General features: G+C 44.1%; 1 protein-coding gene and 1 pseudogene across 2 annotated transcripts in view; one reads left to right on the forward strand and one right to left on the reverse strand.

Annotated features, from left to right (window-relative positions):
• The window catches only part of GLT8D2 (glycosyltransferase 8 domain containing 2), a 30,242-nt gene extending 18,722 nt beyond the window's left edge, over positions 1–11,520 (reverse strand). The window contains exons 1-2 of the mRNA XM_080660633.1: positions 11,291–11,520; positions 2,407–2,453 (exon numbers count right to left, since the gene is read on the reverse strand). Of these exons, the coding sequence (XP_080516759.1) occupies positions 2,407–2,425 (19 nt within the window). The 5' untranslated portion in view covers positions 2,426–2,453; positions 11,291–11,520. The remainder of the gene's footprint in view (positions 1–2,406; positions 2,454–11,290) is intronic.
• On the forward strand, positions 2,935–13,056 carry LOC308244328 (large ribosomal subunit protein uL22-like; annotated as a pseudogene). The gene is made up of 3 exons: positions 2,935–2,994; positions 11,907–12,054; positions 12,696–13,056. The product of its transcript is annotated as a large ribosomal subunit protein uL22-like (transcript).
• Positions 13,057–25,631: the final 12,575 nt, after the last annotated feature.

A 25,631-nucleotide genomic window follows, 5' to 3' on the forward strand; every position in this document is an offset into this window, starting at 1 on the left:
GCACATGCAGTTTAAGGAGGATCCAGGGATAACCCCAGGCAGTTGGATGGCAAAGGCTGCAACCTTCATGCCTACAGGATGCTGCCTTTTCTGTGCATGAGCTTTGTTTAGAATAACAGCCAATGTTTACATAACACGCGTGATGAGCCAGCACTTATTTCATGTTCTTGGCCGTTCGAGCCCAGCTACTTCTCAGACACTTCAGCCACCGGTCAAGGATGACATGCAGGAAATGTTTTCCCTTGTCCTAGCTAGTGTGGTTCAGTGGATAGAGCATCAGCCTGAGGACTGAAGGGTTCCAGGTTTGATTCCGGTCAAGGGCACGTACCTCGGTTGCCGGCTCCTCCTGGCCCGGACCCTTGGTTGGGGCATGTGCCAGAGGCAACCAATCGATGTGTTTCTCTCACATTGATATTTCTCTCTGTTTTTCACTCTCTCTAAAAAATCAATGGAAAAATATAAAAAAAGAAAGAAAGAAAGAAATTATACTCCACTTCTCAGGAGAAATGTTTGCCTTGGGTTAGAGGTTAGAAGACCCACCTACATGTGTTCCAGTTCTGAGCTTCCAGGAGCATCTGTTTCAAACAGTGGCACTGGCCCCTGGGATCTCCTGAGAAGTAGGGTGACGCAGAACAGTGTTGTCATAGTAGGAAGCGTGTGCCACTGGCTGCACCAGAGATGATGGGGGAGGTTGTGTTCATAGCATTAAGTCACATTAAATCATAGCATGAGAAATCAGTCCCAATTTCATATGCAGGAAGGTAACAAACACTACCCAGAATTAAATAACATTGTTCTAACCACATACAGTTGTATAATTTCCTTATTTTTATGATAGGAGGTAACTGGTATTCTAGTTACAGTGAAGATATAAACTTTCTATTATAAAGTACACTCATGATTTTTAAATGAGTCCATTTAAAGAAAACAGTCATGCATTGGACAGAAGGAACACAGATGCTGAAAACTGAGAAGGTGCGACATGACCGTCTGTGGGGCACAAATGCTACCGTTTGGAAAATGTTGGTAGAAGGGGAAAGGTCTGGGACTTAAAGTCAGACTCCAATCTCATTTCAATTATTTTCTAGCTGTGTGGACTTGGACAGGTTACTTAACCTCTCTGAGCCTCAGTTTGCTCCTCTGCTACATGGGGATTGTAATAATAACCATTACTTCGCAGGGGTATTTTGAGAGTTAACAAAGGCAATGTAATCCCAGTAAAGGTTTTACAGTTGTTGTGCATCAAAATATTTACTTACATTGGCCTCGTGCTAATCTATTTTACGGCCTCTAGGCTTTTCTCTTCACATCAGTAAAGTCTGTAGAAGGAAGGAGTTGACCAGTATCCACGGATGCCTCCCAGAGCTACATTAGGAGGCTCAGTGATTCTACCTTGCTGACAGGCAGCTCCTTTCTGGCTTCTACTTGGTTTAAAACAAAACTATAGAGAAGCAGAAGGTAAGGGACAAAGTTCTATAGTTTATCAGTACATCTGATTAACATTTACCTGCCACAGCCAGTTTGGGGAAGTGGCCCAATGTCACTGTCACTACCATCTGACCCTTTCAACCATGGCTGCTACTGCTGATGCCAGGTTAACAGATAAAATACTTTAAAAAAAGAAGAAGAAGAAGTATGTCTCATGAAATATTTGGGATATAGTTATACTAAAAAATCAATCATAGTTTACTTGAAAGTCAAATCTAACTGGATATCTTAACTTTTTTTTTAAATACATTTTATTGATTTTTTTACAGAGAGGATGGGAGAGGGATAGAGAGTTAGAAACATCAATGAGAGAGAAACATCAATCAGTTGCCTCCTGCACACCTCCTATTGGAGTTGTGACCACAACCAAGGTACATGCCCTTGACCAGAATCGAACCTGGGACCTTTCAGTCCGCAGGCCAATGCTCTATCCACTGAGCCAAACCAGTTAGGGTTGGATATCTTAACTTTTCATCTGCTACATCAGGCAACTCTACCCTGAGGGTAACATTAGGTCACTATGTTTCTTCCCAGATTCACAAACAACTGGATCTAAAATCAGGGGCAAACCCAGGTTTTGATGGAGTCTGAGATTATATAATTAATTTGAGATAACTCTTTAAGAATAAGAATGCAAAATTACAGATGCTAAATTAGATGGGGACATGAATCTTTATTTAGATAAAAAATAATCTTAGCATGTTGTATAGAAACATGTAAACCCTCTCATAATAAGTCCACCTATGACCAACATACTTAACAACGATGATGATGCCCGGAGTTGCCTATGGGAAAACTCTCCATGATAATAATTAAAGCAGATTTCAGGGGAAAAAAGGGGGGGGGGCGGCAAAACCCAGCATCACAACAGTCCTCAAAATAGCTTTTAATCATGATTTTCAAAAGTTTTAAACTTACTTTTTCGTAACAAAGCCATGTATGTTCATGCAGATAAAAACTGTGACCTGTGGATTAAGAACAAAGTTTTGTTTAAAATAAAATCCTCTCTCTCTAAAATTCAATAAATAATTTTTTTTAAAAAAAGAAGCAGTGAACATTAAGAAAAGCATGGGACAGATGGGCAGTTTTGATGAAAAAAAGACGTTAACCATTAGAAAAGAATTTTACATTATAAAATTCATTTTAGTCTATAAATCTAAAATCAAACTTTGTCACATTTATATGTTCATTCATTTCTTTGTGGCATTTTGCCAATCACCCCAGGAGCTGGAAACTGACTTCCTTTATGTTAAGAGAAAAAAAGTTAATTTGGTATAAATAACAATTTGTCTTGCATACTCTAAGTTTATTTTAAATTAAGTTGATTCTTCTTAATGAAGGTCCTTCAAAGGAACTTCTGAGCTTGACGTTTGACTGGAGGCAGCAGTCAGCACCCGGGGAATAATCCCCTTTAGAAATTAGCGATGTGACAGGACAGCCTGCGGGATGCCAACAAAACAGGCGGATGTCACAGCACCCCAGGGTGTCCGCATCAACCCGAGTGTGGTGAGAACTCATCGGAAGTGATCTAGGGGAAACTTCAACGGGGCTTTGATTCAAGTGCTTAACTCAGTGTAAACAACCAGCTACAAGGTCCCTTTTTTTCCTTTTCCCAGGAGAGAGGCTATAGAAGAGGCTGGATGCCCGGAGCTAGCTTGGCAGTGACCCTTGACCTCGACCCCTCTTGCACCTGGGAAAGAATCTAGCCCAAACAGTAATTTACTTAGGATTCTTCTGAGGTTGGTTTCAGGTACTTTCTATCCATTTATGATTTTAGATGACATGCATTTAGCTAACTTTATGAGACAATAGAAGCCTAGAATGGTCATTGGCCACATGATAACCCCCCCCCCCCCCCGCCCCGACCCCATCCATGAAGGAAGGCCATCTAGTCCCAGGGGAGAGAACTGGGGGGGGGGGGGACGGGGGGGGGGAGAGAGACAGACCAGAAAGATCCCAGCTCCGAGTCCCTGAGGTCAGTCCTCCCTGGGTGAACCAGATAGCTGAGCCAATAAATTCCCCCTTTTTCTTTAAACTGCTTTAAAATGAGGTTCAGTGTCTTACAACTAAAAATCCTTACAAATATATTCCCTGTGGCCAGAAGGGTGTGCCCATATAGGGAGCCATTTGCAGGGGCCAACTACTACTACTACAGTGGCTACCGTTTATTGAAAGCTTCATTTGTACCCAGCTCTATACTGACCATTCTAGGCACATACTCTCCTTTAATTCTTTTCCCCCCTTCTTTATTGATTAAGGTATTACATATGTGTCCTTCTCCCCCCATTGCCCCCTCCCCCCCTGCTCATGCCCTCACCTGCCTGGTGTCTGTGTCCTTTGGTTATGCTTATATGCATGCATACAAGTCCTTTGTTTGATCTCTCCCCCTCACCCTCCACTCTCCCCTAACCTTTAATTCTTACAACACCTTTCAGGTGGATATATTACTATTTCCATGGTTCAAATGAGAAAATTGTGGCTCAGAGAGGTTCAGTGACTTGCTCAAAATCACAGCTAGTAAATGGCAGAGCAGGGATTTGAGATGAAGAGCTCTCTGACTTCAAAGCTGATGTTCTTTAACCACAGGTGCTGGAGCTCTTGAAAGACTATTTTGGCGACCCCAGGGAGCCTGAGTTGCGGTAACAGATGTCACTGCATGGTAGAGATCAAGATGGGCGGCTCACAGGCAAGGTTGGTCTGCTTGCCCCGGAGTGCCTCGTTACTCTAAAGGCTGAGATTACCCCAGAATCACAGAACTCATAAATGTTGACTCATCTGAGGAGGGGGAGGGAGGGGCCATCTCTCCCCTGTCCAGCACGTTGCCAAGTCTAAAATCTCTTTATGATAAAAGAAGAGGCTTCTGGAAACTGAGAATGGCACATTTTTTTAAATTTCTTTATTGATTAAGAAAGGTATTACATATGTGTCCTTATTTCCCCATTTCCCCCCACCTCCCAAGAATGGCATATTTAATTGCAAGGCGCAGCAATGGTGAGTCAAGGAGGGAAATTCCCAAGCAGATTCTTGGAGGAAACCAAAGCCACTTTTAGAACGTCAGGCAGAGCGAAGTCCTGGAGAAGTGTGTGCTTTAAAAAGAAAGCTGGGTTTATTTAATTTTTTAAAAGTATGGAGTTGTATACAGATTCCGCATGCCTTCTCTTCCTCTTCACCATGTCATCTGGGGTGCCGGCCGCTGAAGCAGCTGTACATGGGTGTCTCTCCTACTTGCAGTCAAAAGCATTTTAATAGATGAAGTAGGTGTCCCGGGAATGTCTGCAGCTCCTAGATCATGTGGATTTGGCAGAGGGAGCAGAGTTGTAAGGAGATGGAAAACTGATGGAGGAAGTCAGGGGCAAGAGCTGGAGGGACCAGCCACGGGACGAGAATAAGGGGCCGAGAGAAACTGTGGAATGTCTGGGGCAGAGCCTGGGAGAGGATCCTCTGGGTTAACACGGTTCCATGGGAGGAAACGCACCCTGGGACTCATTCCTATACCGGAAGAGGCCTGGGTGCACGGGAGGCACAGGCCCACCAACCGGTCCCTCCTCCTTTCCACACTTCCTGTGGGACTCCACACCAAGGCCTCCCTGTCTCTCTCAGAGTAACAACAAAAGTCCTGCACTGGCCTAGAAAACCTCACTACATCCAACTGGCCTCCTTGCCAGACGTTCTCCTGCCTCTGAGCCTTTACACTTGCTGTTCCCTCCACCAGACATGCTGTTCCCTCCACCTGGAACACTACTCCCAGATATTCACATGGCTCGCACCTTCACTTCCCTCAGGCTCTTAGTCAGCATCTCCTAACCCCAACAACGCATATATTACTTCTCAGCAATCGCCACCATCCAACATGCTCCCGTTTTACTACTGGCTTATTGTCAGCCCTCCCTATGATGGATTACAGGCTCTATGAAGGCAGGGAATTTTGTCTGTTTTGTTCACTGCCATATGCCCAGTACGAGTGCCTGGCAGTATAATCCCTCAAAACTATTTATAGACGGAAGGGGTGCGTGAGTGACTCTCCTCGGGGATGGTGCACAAACACCTCAGACCTCCTGTGTTCACAGCACCTCCCCATAGACGCTCCTCCTCTGGTGTCCTCCAAGCATCCTCTTCCACTTCTCCCTCCTGATCCCTCACTCAGTCAATCACCGATTCCTACAATTTCACGCCTAAGTGTTCTTTAAACCCATCTCCTGTCTCACCTCTCGCGCTGGCTGCCTCCTCTCACTCAGTCGCTGACTCTGCAGTAACTTCCCACCTGGCCTTCCTGCCTCAAGGATGTCTGCTCCCTTTCCTTCCTCAATCTTTCACTGGCACAACTGTGACAAGAGTGACTATTTTTGTCGTTTAATAATCACATTAAATTAATTTGAAACATACATGCCTTTTGAGGACCTTTAATTTTTTATTGAATTTTTCTTATCACTTGAAACATTTCAAGTCTATCAGAAAGAATGAATTCCTGAACACGCTGCACCAGATTCATCATTTGCTAACATGTTGCTATATTTGCTTTATTTCTCTCCTCCCCCATACATACATATGTCATCATGACATCATGACACTTCAGCTCCTAATACTTCAGCGTGCAACTCTTAAGAACAAGGACATTCCCCTACAGAACCATAATGTCACAATCACACCTAGGAAAACAACATGAATTTAATCACATCTGGGAAACAGGTGTTATGAAATTTCTCGCATTGTTCCAATATCATCCTATATAATAAAAGGGTAATATGCAAATTGACAAATGACCAAACAACCAAGAACAACCGGTCACTATGATGTGCCCTGACCACCAGGGGGCAGATGCTCAATGCAGGAGCTGCCCCCTGGTGGTCAGTGTGCTCCCACAGGAGGAGCGCCGCTCAGCCACAAGCAGGGCTGACGGCTGCGAGCGCAGCCGTGGTGGCGGGAGCATCTCTTGCCTCCTTGGCAGCGCTGAGTATGTCCGACTGCAGCTTAGGCCTGCTTCCCCAAGGGCTCTCAGGCTGCCAGAGGGATGTCTGACTGCCAGCTTAGGCCCAATCCCCCTGGAGCTGGCCTCAGCTGGCAGGTGGACATCCCCTGAGGGGTCCCAGACTGCGAGAGGGCGCAGGCTGGGCTGAGGGACCCCCCCCCCCCCGAGTGCACGAATTTTCATGTACCGGGCCTCTAGTATTTTCTAGTTTGGTTGTCCTATCTTTTACTCTTGATCAACCCCACCCCACCCACACTGCCTTTTAATTTTGTTATGGCCTAAATTTTTTTTGGCAGAAGAGAAGCCAGTTGTCTTGCGGAATTCTACTGAATGATTTAAAACACAACGCTGAGTGTCCCTTTCCTGCCTAAAGCTCTTCACTGGAAACCCACTACCAGAAGGTTAAGGTTGGAACTCTAAGATGCCCATAGGTCCTCTATGCTACACCTTCTGCCCAAACGGATCTGTCTGAGGGTCAGTCTTCAGGCCTCCACTGTCCTCCACACCCAAGTCTATGCCTCTGGACTTTGGTTCGTGCAGTCCCCTCTGCCTCCAATGCCCTTTCCCCTCCTCTTTCCCCAGTAAATTGTTACCTGTGTCTTAACGTCTCAATTCAGGCAGCACCTCCTTCGGGAAGTCTTCCTGATTACCCTGCCTGGGTGCTCCCTAATCTCTATCCCTATTCCTGCACTCAGAACACGGTGTTCCAATATTATGAGTGTGCCAGTCTCTTTCACCAGATCATGAGAGGATTTAGGACAGGGACTATGGCTTACCCACCTCTGTGTGCCTCAAAGATGTGTGTGGAATGAATGCGTGAGAAACAGGAGAGAGGAAGAACGGGAAAGAGGTGGAAAGAAGGGTGTCAGCACACCTTCACTAAGGAAGAAAGCCAGAAGAAGGGCACTGGTGATGGTCTTTATCCAGGAGTGAAAGCAGAGGGCTCTCGTGTTCTTATCAGCCTTCCTCTGACCATCACAACAAGGAGCCCAGGACCGTGACCCCTGACCCTTTGAAAGCTTTTCTAGGCTAAATGGCTTGTGTGCTTTGGTTCACCTGTAGTAATAAGTAGGCAAGCCGTGAGCATTAGAGAGCCTGTATCCTTGTTTTCAAGACAGCAACAAAGACAGAGCTGGGAAGTTGCCTGGGTTCAGGGAGGGAGGTATTAGAAAGGACCTGGGAATCGAAAGGGAACACGAAAGAGGAGACCCTAAAAGGCATCTTTGAATGACTTGAGTCCGGCCGGCCATGAACCTGAGTGGAAATACCATGGGCTTTGTCATCAGACAGAGCTGGCTTTGAATCTTGGTTCCGTACCATTTCTTAGCTGTGTAATCTCGGGCAATTCACAAAACCCCACTCTCTAAAATGGATCTGCTCTGCATATTAAATTAAGTAACCTAGAATAATAGGTAACACTTAGTAGTTTTTATATGCCAGGCATGGTTCTAACACCTTTATAAACATTACTTCCATCGATTCACACAACAACCCTGTAAGGCTGTCACCCGCTGTTCTCGAGTGAGGAAACTGAAGTTCAGGGAGGCTAAGGTACTTGCCAAGGGTGACATAACTAATGAGTGGCACGCCCGGGACTGACAGGCAGGCGGTCTGGCTCCGAGTTCACATTCTTCACCACCTGAACAGCTACTACCAGCCACCACTTTCCATTGCTAATTGTTACCGTTATGCATCAAGCAACTGACAGGCTCTGGGATTTCACTTAGCTCTGTGGACTTGCACCTTCAAAGTTTACACACGCACAAAACCCGCTCCACAGAGCACACCATCTGAAAGCAGGCGAGCTACAGACTCGCGCACAGGACAAGAGCATGGGTGCACCTGGAGAGAGAGAGAGCAGGAAGAAATCAGGACCCAGGAATTCGGCTTCCAGCAAAACACGCTGGCCTTTTTCCTTTCGACTGTAGCATGAAAGGTTTACTCAAGATCCACCAACACCTGCAGGACAGGGAGGCCAGGTGTGGGAGTCCTCAGGATGTGGAAACCCGTCCTGCCCTCTCCTGTGTGGGAAGGAGGCATTCTTTTTATTTTTTTAAAAAATATATTTTATTGATTTTTTACAGAGAGGAAGGGAGAGGGATAGAGAGTCAGAAAGACCAATGAGAGAGAAACATCAATCAGCTGCCTCCTGCACACCTCCTACTCGGGATATGCCCGCAACCAAGGTACATGCCCTTGACCAGAATTGAACCTGGGACCCTTCAGTCCACAGGCCGATGCTCTATCCACTGACCCAGACCGGTTAGGGCAGTGGTTGGCAAACTGCGGCTCGCGAGCCACATGCGGCTCTTTGGCCCCTTGAGTGTGGCTCTTCCACAAAATACCACGGCCTGGGCGAGTCTATTTTGAAGATGTGGCGTTAGAAGAAGTTTAAGTTTAAAAAATTTGGCTCTCAAAAGAAATTTCAATCGTTGTACTGTTGATATTTGGCTCTGTTGACTAATGAGTTTGCCGACCACTGGGTTAGGGCAAGGAGGCGTTTTTTCACAAAATGGCTGTAGATCAGTTATCAACAACCGCACCCCTGGGCCCAATCCTGCCCAGCACTGGCTTTTGTAAATAAAGTTTTGTTGGAACATAGCTGGACCTATTCTTTGACATTTTGTCTATGGCTGTTTTCACACGAGAACAGCAGATCTGAGTAGTTGCAACAGAGACCACCTGGCCTATAAAATCGCCCACTGGCCCTTGGCAGAAAAAGTTGGCTGGTCCCTGCTTTCCACTTTTGGCCAGATTTTCTAGATATCAATAAGGCACATGTAATCCATCTTAGGTCCTTGACCAGGGGAGGAAGAACAAGCTGTCCCCTCAGGTATTCACCAGGGAAGGTATGAAGTAGGATGTCCACAAGAAAAGCCGAAATGAAAACAGACATGGCCGGAATAGGCTATGGCAGAGTGCTCCGAGAAATGTTAATCAGGGTTATGTGAAAGCATGATTCAGGGGTCAACTTGGAACCCTGTGTTAAACCACTTTAAGCAGATTTCTCTACTGCGGGACTTCTCGGGACCTTTAAAATGCCATTATACCTGGAGATTTCTGAGAGGGTGATATGGTTCACAAAGCTCATTGTCCCCATGGGACTTCCTTCTTCCGAACATCCCTTGGCAAATGCTGAACTAAAAGAAGTCTTTAGAATCATGCTCTCTAGAAATGAAAACTCTGAGTGCTATGGCTTAATAAGCATGACTTTCTCTCAGCAGGGAAAGAGGGAGAATAAAGGAGAAATCCAGAGACCCAGAGTGGAAAAAAAGCGAAGAGGTATTTGAAGAAGGCCCTGGAGAGACACGTGAGGATGGGAGGAACACGTGATGACTTGACCAGAAAGAAGGATGTATCAAAACCATGGCTGCTGCCCAATGCAGGATGAGTGGTCCCTTGTCATCATCACCATCATCGTCATCAGCACCACCAGAGAAGCTAACCTTCCCTGTGGCCTCCTCACTACTCTACAGATTCTTTATTTCATTTTATTTTTTAATATATTTAATTGATTTTAGAGAGGAAGGGAGAAGGAGAGAGATAGAAACATCAATGATGAGAGAGAATCATTGATTGGCTGCCTCCTGCACGCCCCCTACTGGGGATCGAGCCCGCAACCCAGGCATGTGCCCTTGGCTGGAATTGAACCTGGGACCCTTCAGTCTGCAGGCTGACGCTCTATCCATTGAGCCAAACCAGCTAGGGCACTACAGATTCTTTAAACGTATGGTGCACTTGGGTCCGTCCCATTTTACAGATGAGGAAACAGAGTCACAGACAAGTTAATCCCCCAGAGTCAGAGATTATAAAGCTTCTAGGTGGCAGTGCATAGATTCAACTCTGGGAGTCTGAACCCTGAGCCCACGTTCTCACCACTGCACCGCACTGCTCTACTTCTAACTGCATTAGACGGAGGGCTGGAATTTCATTACGTAGCACAGAAAGGATACTGTACAGAAATGCAGCACCAACACTTTGGAGGAAAAGACAAAACAAACCAACCAATGTCACTTTGCACACGGCCAAACAGCTAGAGTACTGATCCCACCCCTACACCCCCAAAAAAACAGCCAGATGTTTATATATCATCATGTTTTCTCTCTCTTTCCTCTTGTATTAAGTACCCTTCTTATGTTATATATCAGGTTTATCCAATATGATACACTTGCTCATAAAGTGGATATAAGAAAACATTTTTTGAAAGTTAAAAAGCATTTTCAACTTGAACACTGACTAAGCTCTTGTCCTGTTCATGACGCTGTATTTACAATGAGCTTCATTTAGATCTCCACAACTGCCAGTCCTCTGGTGGGGGCAGGGAGCTGGGGACCTCAGAACAACTTCCTGGGACAGATTCCAAAAACATGAATCACAGATCAATGACATCTTTTGTGGCTCAGAACCATATCTGCATTGAATGCTAGACTAGCATTTATCTGTGTTCTGGCTAACCGCTGATTTCCATGTTTAAAATACGATGCAAATAGTAAATCACAGTATTTTGGGTGGGTGGGGATAAACCGGGTCAGGAAAAGCAGTCCAGGTTGTGAGCAGCTTGCACATTGAGTATCCTGGATTTGCTACAACGGCAAAAACAAAACAAAAACAAAACCCACCAAAAAAAACCTCCCAAAACAACACCCAAAATACCAAAAAAAAAAAAAAAAAAAAAAGTTCCGTTGGAATGCTACAAACATTGGCTGGGGCTCCTGAAGGCAAAGTTTGTGTGGGCCAATCTACCTCTGATTTCCTTTCTTGCATCTACAGCAAAATAAAGGACTGGGGCAGGGTGAAACGGAAAGGCTGCCACCCAGCTTGTAAATTTCTGTTTACCTGGTGACTGGCGAGGGCAGGGCTTTGGGCTCCTGGGTCCAGAAGAGCTGCAGGGCTGAGCGTTCAAATAGCGGCTGGCCCTGGGCTGCTGCCCTCCACTGCCGCTGCTGCTTCTAAGATCCCATTGGAAAACCCCAGGGGCCGGAGAGTCCAAGGCCAATGTTATGTTTCCAAGACAGTATTCCTCCCCGGCTCGCACCTCCCTTTGCTTGCTTTGACTCTGCAGCAGCTCTGGTTTCTCCACCCCTGGGCGAAGCAGCTGGGGATCCAGGCGTTGCGCTGGCAGCCCCTGAAACCACTTCCAGATGTGCTGGCCGGCCAGCTGGGATGGGCCTGCCTTCTTCCCCTGGAATCCCAGTCTGGGAGTCTGCGTGCTTTTCAAAAATAGGGCTGCTCTGGAGGGAAAGACGAGAGACCAAGGAAAAGCAAATGCTCGGAGGGTGAATTTCCACCACGAGTTAGGTCCACGGTGTACTTTCCAGCAGAAGAGGAAAATAAAGTTCATAGTAATTTTAAGAATATCTCTATAGGCACTAGCTTCTCCTGAAATCTAGTGATTAAAATGCTGTTGTCCCCCCTCCTCCCCAAAGCAGCCAGAGGTGACCTCTAAAAATAGTTCTATTCACTTGACCCAGAAAACCCCACAAAATCATGCAAATCAAGAGGCTCAAATCTTTGTGTTCACTTTAAGAACACTCGTGAAACTGCCCAGGCCATCAAGGGTATGCATATTCGAAAAGCCACCAAGTATCTGAAGGATGTCCCTTTATAGAAGCAACTAGAGGCCTGGTGCACGAATTCGTGCATGGGTAGGTCCCTCTGGGTGGCCTGCGGGGATCGGCCGAAACCTGCAGTCCAATGCCGCCTGCAGCTCCTACCTGCCACTCCTGTTCATCCCGGCCCCACTGTGCCTGCCACAGGCTCGTGCCCAATCAGTCCTGATCAGGAGAGGCTTGCGCTCCTGCAGCAGCGCTCACCAGCCATGAGCCCTGCGTTTGGCGCCCTCCCAAGGGGAGTGGCCTGCGGGATGGGGCTGAAACCAGCTCTCCAACATCCCCCAAGGGGTCCGGGATTGCAAGAGGGCATAGGCCAGGATGAGGGACCCCACCGGTGCACGATCGGGCCGGGGAGGGACCAGGAGGGCTCCAAGGCATGTCCAGCCCATCTTGCTCAGTTCTGATCGGCCGGACCCCAGCAGCAAGCTAAACTACCGGTCAGAGCATCTGCCCCCTGGTGGTCAGTGCTCGTCATAGCAACTGGTCAACCAGTTGACTGTCTGCCCACTGGTGGTCAGTGCAGCAAGCAGTTGAGCAGCCTTAGCATATCATTAGCATATTACACTTTGATTGGTTGTTCGGTTGTCCTGCCGTTCGGTCTATTTGCATATTACCCTTTTATTATATAGGATGTGTGCCATTCCGTCGTTACAATGGTGGAGTTGGTAGGTGTGCCCAGGTCCAACAGTGGGGCTGGACGCTGAATTTTTGCTGCACATGCTTAAAAAATGCAGTGAGTAATGCTGACCTAAAGGGTTTAGATGTAGACTCTCTGGTCATTGAGCACCTTCAGGTGAACAAAGCTCCCAAGATGCGGCATAGAACGTACAGAGCTCCCGGGCGGAGTAACCCACACACCAGCTCTCATTGCCACATTGACCTCTCATGGAAAAACAGCAGGTTGTTCCTAAACCGGAAGAGGAGGTTGCACAGAAGTAAAAGATATTCCAGGAGAAACTGAAGAAACAAAAAATTGTGGCCTGGGAGTAAATTCAGCACAAAAAAATGGTAATGAAAGTTAAAAAAAAAAAAAAAAAAAAAAAAAAGCCATTGTCCCCAAATCAAAGCCCAGATAACAACTGTGGTCTCATTCTACCAAGGCAACAATAAGCAACAGACATCCCAAGGAGGTGTGTTTTGTGCCTGAACATGGAAAGAAATCAGGCAAGGAATCAACCCCGCCCCGTGCTGTGCTGGTCTGAGTTTCTGTCTCTGATTCTCAGAAACCCAAGAAATGTGCCAGCAGTTTGCCTGGGATCCTGGACCTTAGGACTTTGTTTCTGCAGCAATGGCCTCTCTCCCTAGTTCCTGTAAGGAAAGGAGGACCCACCCCTCACGCCTCCTTCTGCAGTGGCGTTGCTGGAGAGAAGTATGATGCAAGTCACACTGTAATTTTAAATTTTCTAGTAGTCACTTTAGGAAATTTGCAGAGGGGAAATTAATCTTAACGCTATATTTCATTTACCCCAATATTTACAAAATACTATTTCAACTTGTAATCAATAGAAAACATTATAAACCACACATTTTATGTTTTGGGGGTACTAGGTATTTAAATCTGGTGTATACTTTACACTTGCACCACCCCTCAGTGTAAACACTAAATTCCATCAGAAGCAATTAATTTAATAAAATGCACAGTTTAAAAAGTATGGAGGGGATAAATGGTGGTGAAATAAATAAATAAATAATAATAATAAAAGTAAATTCACATACCCAAGTTGTTCCAATCATTAAAAAAAAAAAAAGTTTTCCAATAACTGAATCCAGTATTTTTTTTTCAATTTCAATGAATTAAAACTCGGTAAAATTTAAAATTCAGTTCCTCAGTTGCACTAGTCACATTTTAAGAAGAATTAATAACTAATGTGGCTACAGGCTACTGTACAGTAATTGTAAGAAAAATAATAATTATGTGGGGGTTTTTTCAGACTTGAACTTGAAGAGTGGGAATATCCTGAATTTGTACAGAACTTCTAAATGGGCAGTTTTCATATCTTCTACTTTATTCTCACAACATTCCTGTCAAGTAAGTTGAACAGATGTGTTTTGCCCCAATTTGCAGATGAGCAAACTAAGGCTTTGAACAAGTTAAACTCCAAGTTCCCAAAGCAAATTAGTGAGGAAGCCAGGACTGGAATTCCTGTTCAGCACTTCTCAACTGCTTCTTACTTGAGGCATATTTCAGATACTGGGGTTTCTGACAGCAACTCTAGAGTTAAAATGCATCCACAGTGATTGCATTCTTCACTTGGTCTTCCTGCAGCATCAGGTCACTGCTTGTATAGAATTACTGTCTGTCCTGGTGGCGTTCCCTTTTGTGTTCTCATCCCAAAGCCCTCCTACAATCCAGCAGGCATGGCATTTTTCCTTGGACCTGGCTTGACATTATGTTAGTCCTCTTCTTTCTTAACTACCAGCGAGGTGTACTCTTTTTTTTTTTTTTAATCCTCTAACGTTTTATCGACTTTAGAGAGAGGGGAAGGGAAAGGGGGAGAGAGAGAGAGAGAGAGAGAGAGAGAGAGAGAGAGAGAGAGAGAGAGAGAGAGAGAGAGGTGAGAGAGAAACATCGATCGGTTGCCATTGCCTCCCATATGTACCCCAACCAGGTATCAAACCTGCAACCTGGGTATGTGCCCTCAGTGGGAATAGAATCCAGGACTTTTTGGTGTACGGGACTATGCTCCCACCAGTCAAGTCACACTGGCCAGGGTGGTGTACTCTGTTTTATTATATACATATATACATATATACATATATACATACATATATTATTGTTTAAAGTATTACATATAGTAGTACATATATCTCTTTTTTTCCCCATTTACCCTCCCCTACCCCCTGTCGCATGCCCTCATCCCCCCCCCCCCCAGTGTCTTGTGTCCATTGGTTGTGCTTATATGCATGCATACAAGTCCTTTGGTTGATCTATTTTCCCCAGCATTCCCGCTGTAATTTGACAGTCTGTTCGGTGCTTTACTGCCACTGTATCCATCTTTTTGTTCATCAGGTTATAATGTTCTTTATTTTCCATAAATGAGGTCATGTGGTATTTTTCTTTCATTGCCTGGCTTATTTCACTTAACATAATGCTCTCCAGGTCCATCCATGCTGCTGCAAATGGTAAGAATTCCTTCTTTTTTATAGCAGCGTAGTATTCCATTGTGTAGATGTACCATAGTTTTCTAATCCACTCATCTGCTGATGGGCATTTAGGCTGTTTCCAAATCTTAGCTATGGTGAATTGTGCTGCTATGAACATAGAAGTGCATATATCCTTTCTGATTGTTGTTTCTAGTTTCTTAGGATATATTCCCAGAAGTGGGATTACTGGGTCAAATGGGAGTTCCATTTTCAGTTTTTTGAGGAAACTCCATACTGTTCTCCACAGTGGCTGCACCAGTCTGCATTCCCACCAGCAGTGCACGAGGGTTCCTTTTTCTCCGCATCCTCGCCAACACTTGTCGTTTGTTGATTTGTTGATGATAGCCATTCTGACAGGTGTGAGATGGTATCACATTGTCGTTTTGATTTGCATCTCTCGGATAATTAGTGACTTTGAGCATGTTTTCATGTGTCTCTTGGCCTTCCTTCTGTCTTCTTTCGAAAAGATTCTATTTAGGTCCGTTGCCCATTTTTTTATTGGGTCATTTATCTTCCTTTTATTAAGTTGTATAAACTGCCTGTAGATGTTGGAGGTTAAACCTTTATCAGTGATAACATTTGCAAATACGTTCTCCCATACAGTGGGGTTTCTTGTTGTTTTGTTGATGGTTTCTTTTGATGTGAAAAAGTTTTTTATTTTGATGTAGTCCCATTTGTTTATTTTCTCTTTGGCTTCCATTGCCCTAGGGGCAGTATCAGTGAGGAAGTTCTTTCGGCATATGTCTGAGATTTTGCTGCCTGTGGATTCCTCTAGTATTTTTATGGTTTCTTGTCTTATGTTTAAGTCCTGTATCCATTTTGAGTTTATTTTTGTGTATGGTGTAAGTTGGTGATCTAGTTTCATTTTTTTGCATGAATCTGTCCAATTTTCCCAACACCATTTATTGAAGAGACTGTCTTAACTCCATTGTATGTTCATGCTTCCTTTGTCAAATATTAATTGAGCATAGTGGTTTGGGTCGATATCTGGATTCTCTATTCTATTCCATTGATCTATATGTCTGTTCTTGTGCCAGTACCAGGCTGTTTTGAGAACAGTGGCTTTGTAATACAGCTTGAAATCTGGTATTGAGATCCCTCCTAGTTTATTCTTCTTTCTCAGGATTGCTGTGGCTATTTGGGGTCTTTTTTTATTCCAGATGAATTTTTGAAGAGTTCTTTCTAGGTCTGTGAAATATGCCATTGGTATTTTAATGGGGAGTGCATTGAATCTATAGATTGCTTTGGGATGAGAACACTTTGGGATGATGTTGATTCTACCAATCCATGAACATGGTATGTTCTTCCATCTGTTTACGTCTTCCTCTATCGTTTTTTTTCAGTGTCATGTAGTTTTCCATGTATAGGTCTTTTACCTCCTTAGTTAAGTTTATTCCTAGGTATCTTAATTTTTTTGGTGTGATGGTAAATGGGATTGCTTTTTTAGTCTCTCTTTCTGTAAGTCCACTATTGGTGTATAGAAATGCCATAGATTTCTTGGCATTAATTTTGTATTCTGCTACATTGCTGAATTCATTTATTAAGTCTGTTAGTTTTTTGATGGAGTCTTTCGGGTTTTTAATGTACAATATCATGTCATCTGCAAATAAGGACAGCTTTACTTCTTCTTTTCCAATTTGGATCCCTTTTATTTCTTCTTCTTGTCTGATTGCAATGGCTAATACTTCCAGTACTATGTCAAACAGGAGTGGTGAGAGTGGGCATCCCTGTCTTGTTCCTGTTCTTAGGGGAAATGGTTTTAGTTTTTGCCCATTGAGTATGATGTTAGCTGTGGGTTTATCATATATAGCTTTTATTATGTTGAGGTATGATCCTTCTATTCCCACATTGTTGAGAGCTTTTATCAAGGAAGGGTGTTGGATTTTGTCAAATGCTTTTTCTGCATCAATTGATATGACTATGTGATTTTTATCTCTCAATTTGTTTATGTGATGTATCATGTTTATTGATTTGCGGATATTGTACCATCCTTGCATTCCTGGGATAAATCCTACTTAGTCATGGTGTATGATCTTTCTGATGTACTGCTGAATCCGATTTGCTAAAATTTTGTTGAGGATTTTGGCATCTACGTTCATGAGGGATATTGGCCTGTAATTCTCTTTCATTGTGTTGTCTTTATCTGGTTTTGGTATTAGGGTGATGCTGGCTTCATAGAAGGAGCTTGGAAGTGTTCCTTCCTCTTGAATTTTTTGGAATAGTCTGAGGAGGACAGGTTTTAGTTCTTCCTTGAATGTTTGGTAAAACTCTTCTGTGAAGCCGTCTGGCCCCGGGCTTTTGTTTGCTGGAAGCTTTTTGATGACTGCTTCAATTTCTTCCATAGTTACTGGCATACTGAGCTGTTTAGATTCTTCCTGATTGAGTTTTGGAAGGTTATATTTTTCTAGGAATATGTCCATTTCCTCCAGGTTGTCCAGTTTGTTGGAATAGAGTTGTTCATAGTATTTTTTAACAATCCTTTGTATTTCGGCGGGATCTGTTGTTATTTCACCTCTTTCATTTCTGATTTTGTTTATTTGGGTCCTCTCTCTTTGCTTCTGGGTGAGCCTGGCTAGAGGTTCATCAATCTTGTTTATCCTTTCAAAGAACCAGCTCTTGGTTTTGTTGATCTTTCGTATTGTTTCTTTGGTCTCTATGTCGTTTATCTCTGCTCTGATCTTTATTATTTCCTTCCTTCGCTTATACTGGGCTTTTCTTGTTGCTCTTTTTCTAACTCTTTGAGTTGTAGGGTTAGGTAATTTATTTCCATTGTTTCTTGTTTTTTTGCAGTATGCTTGTAGAGCTATGAACTCCCCTCTCAAGACTGCTTTCGCAGTGTCCCATAGATTTTGGATTGTTGTGTTTTCATTGTCATTTGTTGCCATGATGTTTTTTATTTCTTCCTTTATCTCTCTGGTAACCCAGTCATTTTTTAATAGTATGCTGTTTAGTCTCCAGGTGTTTGATTTCTTTGGATTGTTTTTATTGTAGTTGATTTCCAGTTTTATGCCATTGTGGTCTGAGAAGATGCTTGCTATGATTTCTATCTTCTTGAGTTTGAAAAGACTTTGCCTATGTCCCAACATATGGCCTATCTTTGAAAATGACCCCTGTGCACTTGAGAGGAATGTATATTCTGTGGCTTTGGGGTGAAATGTTCTGAAGATATCAATTAATTCCATCTGGTCTAGTGAGTCATTTAGGATTGATGTTTCTTTGCTGATTTTTTGTTTAGAGGATTTGTCCAATGGTGATAGTTGGGTATTAAAGTCTCCTACTATGATTGTATTGCTGTCAATCTCTCCCTTGATATCCTCCAGGAGATTTTTTATGTATTTGGGTGCTCCTGTATTGGGTGCATATATGTTATTTCTTCTTGTTGGATTGCTCCCTTTAGTATTATGAAGTGGCCTTCTTTATCTCTTGTTATGTCCTTCACTTTGAGATCTAATTTGTCAGATATAAGTATTGCTACCCCAGCTTTTTTTTCATTTCCATTCGCCTGAAAAACCTTTTTCCATCTCTTTACCCTCAATCTGTGTGTGTCTTTTTTTCTGAGGTAGGTTTCTTGTAGACAACAGATATATGGGTCATGTTTTCTTATCCAATCCATTACCCTATGTCAGTGGTCAGCAAACTCATTAGTCAACAGAGCCAAATATCAACAGTACAACAATTGAAATTTCTTTTGAGAGCCAAATTTTTTAAACTTAAACTTCTTCTAATGCCACTTCTTCAAAATAGACTCACTCAGGCTGTGGTATTTTGTGGAAGAGCCACACTCAAGGGGCCAAAGAGCCACATGTGGCTCGTGAGCCGCAGTTTGCCGACCACTGCCCTATCTCTTTTGATTGGGGCATTTAATCCATTTACATTTAAAGTTATTATTGATAGGTACTTGTTTGTCACCATTTTTATTCTTTACCCCTGTGTTCCTTCTTTGTTTCCTATTTCTTTTTTTTACAGCAGACTCTTTAGCATTTCTTGCATTGCTGGTTTGGTGGTAATAAGCTCCCTTAGACCTTTTTTGTCTGTTAAGCTCCTGATTTCACCTTCAATTGTGATTGATAGCCTTGCTGGGTACAGTATTCTTGGATTCAGACCCTTCCTTTGTGTGACTTTATATATTTCATTCCATTCCCTTCTAGCCTGTTGTGTTTCTGTTGAGAAATCAGTCGCTAGTTTGATGGGGGATCCTTTCTAGGTAACTTTCTGTCTCTCTCTGGCTGCTTTTAAGATTCTTACTTTGTCATTGGTGTTTGCCAATTTAATTGTAATGTGCCTTGGTGTCGGTCTTTTGGGGTTCATTTTGCTTGGGACCCTGTGAGCTTCTTGGATTTGTGTGGGGGTTTTTCTTCCCTATATCAGGGAAATTTTCTGTCATTATTTCTTCAAACAGGTTTTCTATTCCTTGCTCAGTTTCCTCTCCTGGCACCCCTATTATGCGGAAGTTGTTTTTGTTTCATGTTGTCCCAAAGTTCCCTTAGGCTCTCCTCCTGCTTTTTAATTTTTTTTTCTAGAAGCTGCTCTACTTGGGTATTTTTTCCTACCTTGTCTTCTAGCCCACTGATGCGGTCCTCTGCTTCTTCTAGTCTACTCTTGATGCTTTCTATTGAGTTCTTTACAGCAGCGATGTCATTTTTCATTTCTTCTTGGTTCTTCTTCATTTCCTCTTGGTTCTTACACATTTTGTCAAATTTGTCTTCCATTCTTTTCAGCCACCTTATGACCATTTCTCTGAATTCTTTCTCTGACAGGTTGCTTGCCTCCATTTCGTTTACTTCCTTTTCTGGTGATGCCTGCTTTTCTTTCATATGCGGGCTGTTTCTTTGTCTCCCCATGATCTCTCTTCTCCAGGTGTCTGGTTATGTAGTTCTCTCTCTCCTTATCCCAGGTGAAATCTGACCTTTCTGTGATGGAATGTAGTTCTCTTCTGAATCCGTGTGCTTGTGCCACTTGGGGGCCAGTGTTCTCGGGTTCGCAGCTGTTCAGTGGGTGCCGTAGTTGTAGATTCCCCGGGCTTTTCAGGCTTCCGATAACATCCACTTTCCCCTTCAAGATGGCGCGGTCTCTACATCTGAGCCTGTTGTTCTGGGAGGGAACCCAGCAGCAGTAGGGGCTGCCCGGTCAGGGGAGCCCCGTCCAGCAGTCCCCCACAGTCTCCTGGAGTATAGCTGTCCCTCAACGCACCAACAAACACACCCCGTGCAACCACACACTCTCTGTTTTCTCACTCGCACACTATCTTGCCGTCTGCCTCTCTGTCGGCAGCCATCTTCTTTCTCCCTGGTGTACACTGTTTTAAACCACAACTCTAGTCGATGCTTTAGCTAACAGACATGGTTGTAAGATATTTACCTCTAGCTGTGGCAAAATCATTTTTATACATTGATCCTGTGGGAAGTCAGAAGGTTCAGTGGCAGCACAGGGTACTGTGCACTAAGTACTCTTGTTCCAGTCCTCACTGCACCCACATGAGCAAAAATAGCATCAACATTTCCTAGCCCAGGGCTTGACACAACTCTTCTAAAATTGTGTGCTGTCAGGAGCAGCAGGCCAGTCCCTCCAACACTCCAAGCGACCTCCTGACATTCCTGTTTCCTCCGAAGATCGAGGATTGTGTTTTCTCCTGTGTATCTCTCATCCACCTGGCAGGATGCCTGACCCAGTGTAAGAGCTCTTGAGTAAGTGGGTTCAGAGAGGAGGACAACCAAAGCACTCAAGAGCAGGACTCGGAATTGGAATAATAATGATGTGGTTTTCGTAGACCCTGCTTGCTATTCAAATTAACTTCCATGTGGACCCACATCTCCCTGGTCACTGATCTTTGTACACTTTCTCGCTGACCCCCTGCCATCTCCAACTTCAGATTCTTTCTCCTTTATTTCTGCTGAGGAATGTCCTGAGGATGCAAGAGGCGTATTATCCACGACCTAGATTTCTACACTGTATGTACATATTCTTCCCTGGGGAAGAAATGAGGACAGAGAGAGACATGGGATATAAGTGCAGTGGCTACCAGCATCGGCTCCGGAGACAGACAGACCTAGGTGCTAGCTCAAGCCTTATATAGATGTGTTATTAAAAATCCCACTTCAGTTTCTCGTTTATAAAGTAGGGAAGCCTCATAGGACCCTCACAGGATCCTTGTAGGGTTAAAAGGCATCATGCATGTAAAACACTCATCAAGGACTCAATACATGGAGGTTATTATTGTTGTCTGGAGAAACCCAAGGTATGAACAAGAAAAATGAAGTGCAACAGTAACATATTTGGAACAATAACAACAACAAAAATCCGAGTGAGTTAGTTATACGATGCTGCAAACACTGCTGGTAGCCTACTTAATAACCTTCTCTGCTTCCTCCCTTCAAATAGAAACACTATTTGGGGCAGAAGGTGCCGGTTAACAATAGTCGTCTTCTCAGACATCCTAAGCTAGAGTGTCCTGTGAGCAGAGCCAGCTGTCTGACTTCCTAGAAAGCTACATTTTCCTGGCAGAGAGCAGTGTGGTACCTTTTGCCCTTTCTACCTGTCTGAAATCCAACTTCGAGGCCTGGAGGTGGAGTAGCATCTTGCAGCTCTGAGGATCAAGGTCCACGCTGGGCTGCTGCATATGGTCACAGTGGCTGTGCATGGAGGCTACAGTGTCGAGTCAGCGAGGGGCCTGGCAGGACACAGATGGCTCAATCCAATAGGCTAGTGGTGGAGATTTTGAAAAAAGGCTATTTGAAGTGTGTAGTCGGTGGCGTTAGGGAAATGTGGTTAAGAGATAGTTCGGTAGCCTGGAGTTAGAAAATGCAGGGAGCCATCACTGCATCTGGCCCTGAAGGGCAAGGGAAGGGACTAGTTAGCAGGACTGTGAGGAACCAGCTGTGTGAACAGGGCAGCCCAATAGCGGCGGCCTGTGCTGACCCACAGAAAAGGGACTAGGGGGCTAATTCCTCCAACCTTACAATCTCCTCTTGGTGGTACCTCCCATCGGCCAAACCCAAATGGAAGTCAGAAGGCAAGGGAGCTCAAGTGATGGAATCCACTTCTGTCAGCCTCTCAGGGCACTGACCAGGTTGAAGAGTGGAGGGTTGATCTGTATAAGCAAACAGAAAATAGCCTTGCACAGGGTGGCCAGCAGCCTTGCACATGTGAAGAGGACAGAGCAAGGACAACGGAGGAGCCCAAGTCCCTGATGGCGTCGGGAGTCACCCCAGCAGCTCTGAACTAACTACTTAGGACACATCTTGCTGTGTGAGGAAAAGAAGCCCTCTGTGCTAAGTCACTTTGGTCAGGTTTCAGTCTATGCCTGAATGCAGTCCTGTGTGACCTTTATGCATTTCACGTACATTTTAAATTTGGGGTGTCAATATATTGTATATCTGGTTCATTAGTATTCCATGTTTCTTTTCTGTTGAAAGTCAAATGATCATCATTTCTTCTTACCCAATGGGCCTGCCTTGCTGAGTATAGATAAGCCTGAGATAAAAATTTATTAAAGCTGTTAAAGGTGACTGGAAGGAAAGGAAAGAGTATTCTGTAGTAGCAGTGACTCACTCAATGACTGGGTTGGGCTGACAAGCCTCTACTCATTGCCTCTGTCTCCCAGGGCTGGGCTCCAAGATCACCCACGTGGGGCAGGAAGAACAACTATACGAGCCCCAATTCCCTCTTTTGCCTGGTGGAGCTCAACGATCGGTCATCTCCTTGTCTGGAGCTTAGGTGCCCTGTTACCCCTGGTCTACACAATTGCTCCTGCACCCTACTCTTTGCACCTGGGTTCTCTCTCACACACAAGATGACTGTTTTTCCTTCCTTGGCTCTTATGCCAATTTCCTTTCTTGTAACTGGTGTAGGCTCTCCCTGGCTAGAATTCTGCCTTGCTCTTGCCTGCTGCCCTCTCCGTGCCTTGGCCACAGCTCCAGCCAAGACCCATGGCCAGAGCCGTGCGATCTGTGAACAGGCCTCTCAGAAACCATCTGCTCCCTTCATCTTGGGAGCAGTGTCTGCCCAGACTCTCTGCTGCTGGAGTCCAGTCGACCTGCTGGCACTCCCCAAAACCTTTCCTCAGAGCTCTGCCAATAAACCCTTGGCCTGAGTCCTCAGTTGAAATTAAGGTATCCCTTGGACATGGCAATTTATACTCTTGGCTGAAAACACAACACTGTCTGCTGCCTCCCAGTATGAGTCCCTCCCTCTGAGGCAGATACCTCGGTGTCTCAGAAGGAGGAGTAGAAACGGTGATGATGTAATGAAAATGATGATGCTGCTGGAGTAAAACCATTTACTACTTCCCAAATGCTAACTACCTGCCAGGCATTGCTTAAGTGCAGCACTGTGCTTGTTTGCATGGCAACAGCACAAATTTCAGTTACCATGGTTTAATTTAATAACGTCATCCCTCTCCCCCAAGCAACGCAGTTCCAATCTGTTCCCATAGAATAACTGTAATCCCGTAAGTGCAAACTTTGTGGCTAGCTTTTCAAAATAACTGTGCAAATCACAGGTCTACATCAGAATCAGTGGCCACTCATGTCACTTCTTCGACACAGTTGTTCAGTTTATGTACAGACAGCAAAGCATGTAGTTGTAATGCTTCCTTAACACCCAGCGATAAACCCATGTGATGTTTACAAATACGAGCAACAGAGAGAAGTGAGCAACAAAGATAAAAGAGCGGTAAAGAAACAAAAAGTGGCCCTGGCCGGTTTGGCTCAGTGGATAGAGCGTCGGCCTGCAGACTCAGGGGTCCCGGGTTCGATTCCGGTCAAGGGCAGGTACCTTGGTTGCAGGCACATCTCCGGTGGGGGGTGTGCAGGAGGCAGCTGATTGATGTTTCTCTCTCATCAATGTTTCTGGCTCTCTATCCCTCTCCCTTCCTCTCTGTAAAAAACCAATAAAATATATTAAAAAAAAAAAAAGAAACAAAAAGTGATCCCAGTGGGAGTGAAGTCCAAATCCAAGGTAAATGGCCATGAGATATAACTATTCAACTCTAGATATGCAGCCAGGAAAAGTTAGTAAAAGTGAATCTATGAACATAAGCGAGGAAAGTGGTGGTGATGAAAAGGATGCAGACATTCCAGAGAAAGTGGGTGAGTGAAAAATCCACACTAAAGGAACTCTCAAAGATGTCTGGTGACATCGAAAGTGTGAAGGATAAAAGATGGGAAGCTGATCCAAATTTAGAAAGGAGTACGCCAATTTGCCAAGGCACAGGAAAGATGCTCGTGCTGTACAGTAATAAGAAGGTCCCCTTGGTATGTTTTATAGAAAAATTAAAAGTTTGTTCTCCATGTTTTAAATTACAGAATGGCAAATAAATAATAGGTTAACTAATTTTTCATTTCCCTAGATATTTAAAGCCAACAGGAAGAGTTTTAAACATTTTGACAAAAATTTTAAAGGTCACTGAACAATTGTGATTTTTCTCATTGAGAAGTAAGACCACTTGGCAGCGTTTAAGCTTGCATGGTCATTTTTACAGGACAGCACTACCATGCAAAGCAAGGGCTGCCGGTGTTTTACATATATTCTCTCATTTGACCTTTAAATAACCCTAAGCAATAGGTGCTATTATCATCCCCATTGTATAGATAAAGAATCTGAGGCTCAAAGACAATAAATAATTTGACCCAGACCAAAAAGCTAATAAGAGGCTGCACCTATTGGATTCTAAACCCCATGATCTTAACCTCTATGCTATATTATGAGTCCAGGTAGACGATGGGTATTTGATGTGGGAGAGCAGGTGTGAAGGAGAGAAAGTGATGAGAGATGAAGGTACCTTCTCTAATGTAATCTAAAAAGTCTAGAACAGTATTGTCCAAAAGAGCTTCCTGTTTTCTATTCTATTTTTAAAAATATATATTTTTATTGATTTCAGAGAGGAAGGGAGAGGGGGAGAGAGAGAGAAACATCAATGAAGAATCATTGATTGGCTGCTTCCTGCACATCCCCTACTGGGGATCGAGCCTGCAACCGGGGCATGTACCCTTGACCGGAATCGAACCTGGGACCTTTCAGTCTGCAGGCCGATGCTCTATTCACTGAGCCAAATCAGCTAGGGCTTCTATTCTATTTTTAAAGCATATAACAATCTATATAATTTATAATCTATAATATAGAAATATATACGTATTCACCCTAAATATACATGTAAATTTCTGTGTGCTCCTTAATCTATCTTTTCTTGATCCTCCAGGATTTTGCACCATCAAGTTTCTACTCTTCCTGAGGCAGGCCTTGTTGGTTACCTCAACCACTCTCATTTCCACCCTTCTTCTTCCTTGCCTGCTTCTCATTATTGAGGCTGAAAACTAACAAATAAACAAACCAGCCACCTTCCCAGACTCCTGTAGCCACCCTTTCGTACAATGACTTCTCATGTCTGCTCTTCTCTTCTTTCTCTGTAAGAGAACTTTGACTAT

The sequence above is a fragment of the Plecotus auritus genome (genome assembly GCF_963455305.1).
Source record: "Plecotus auritus genome assembly, chromosome: 3".
In the NCBI taxonomy this organism is placed as follows: domain Eukaryota; kingdom Metazoa; phylum Chordata; class Mammalia; order Chiroptera; family Vespertilionidae; genus Plecotus; species Plecotus auritus.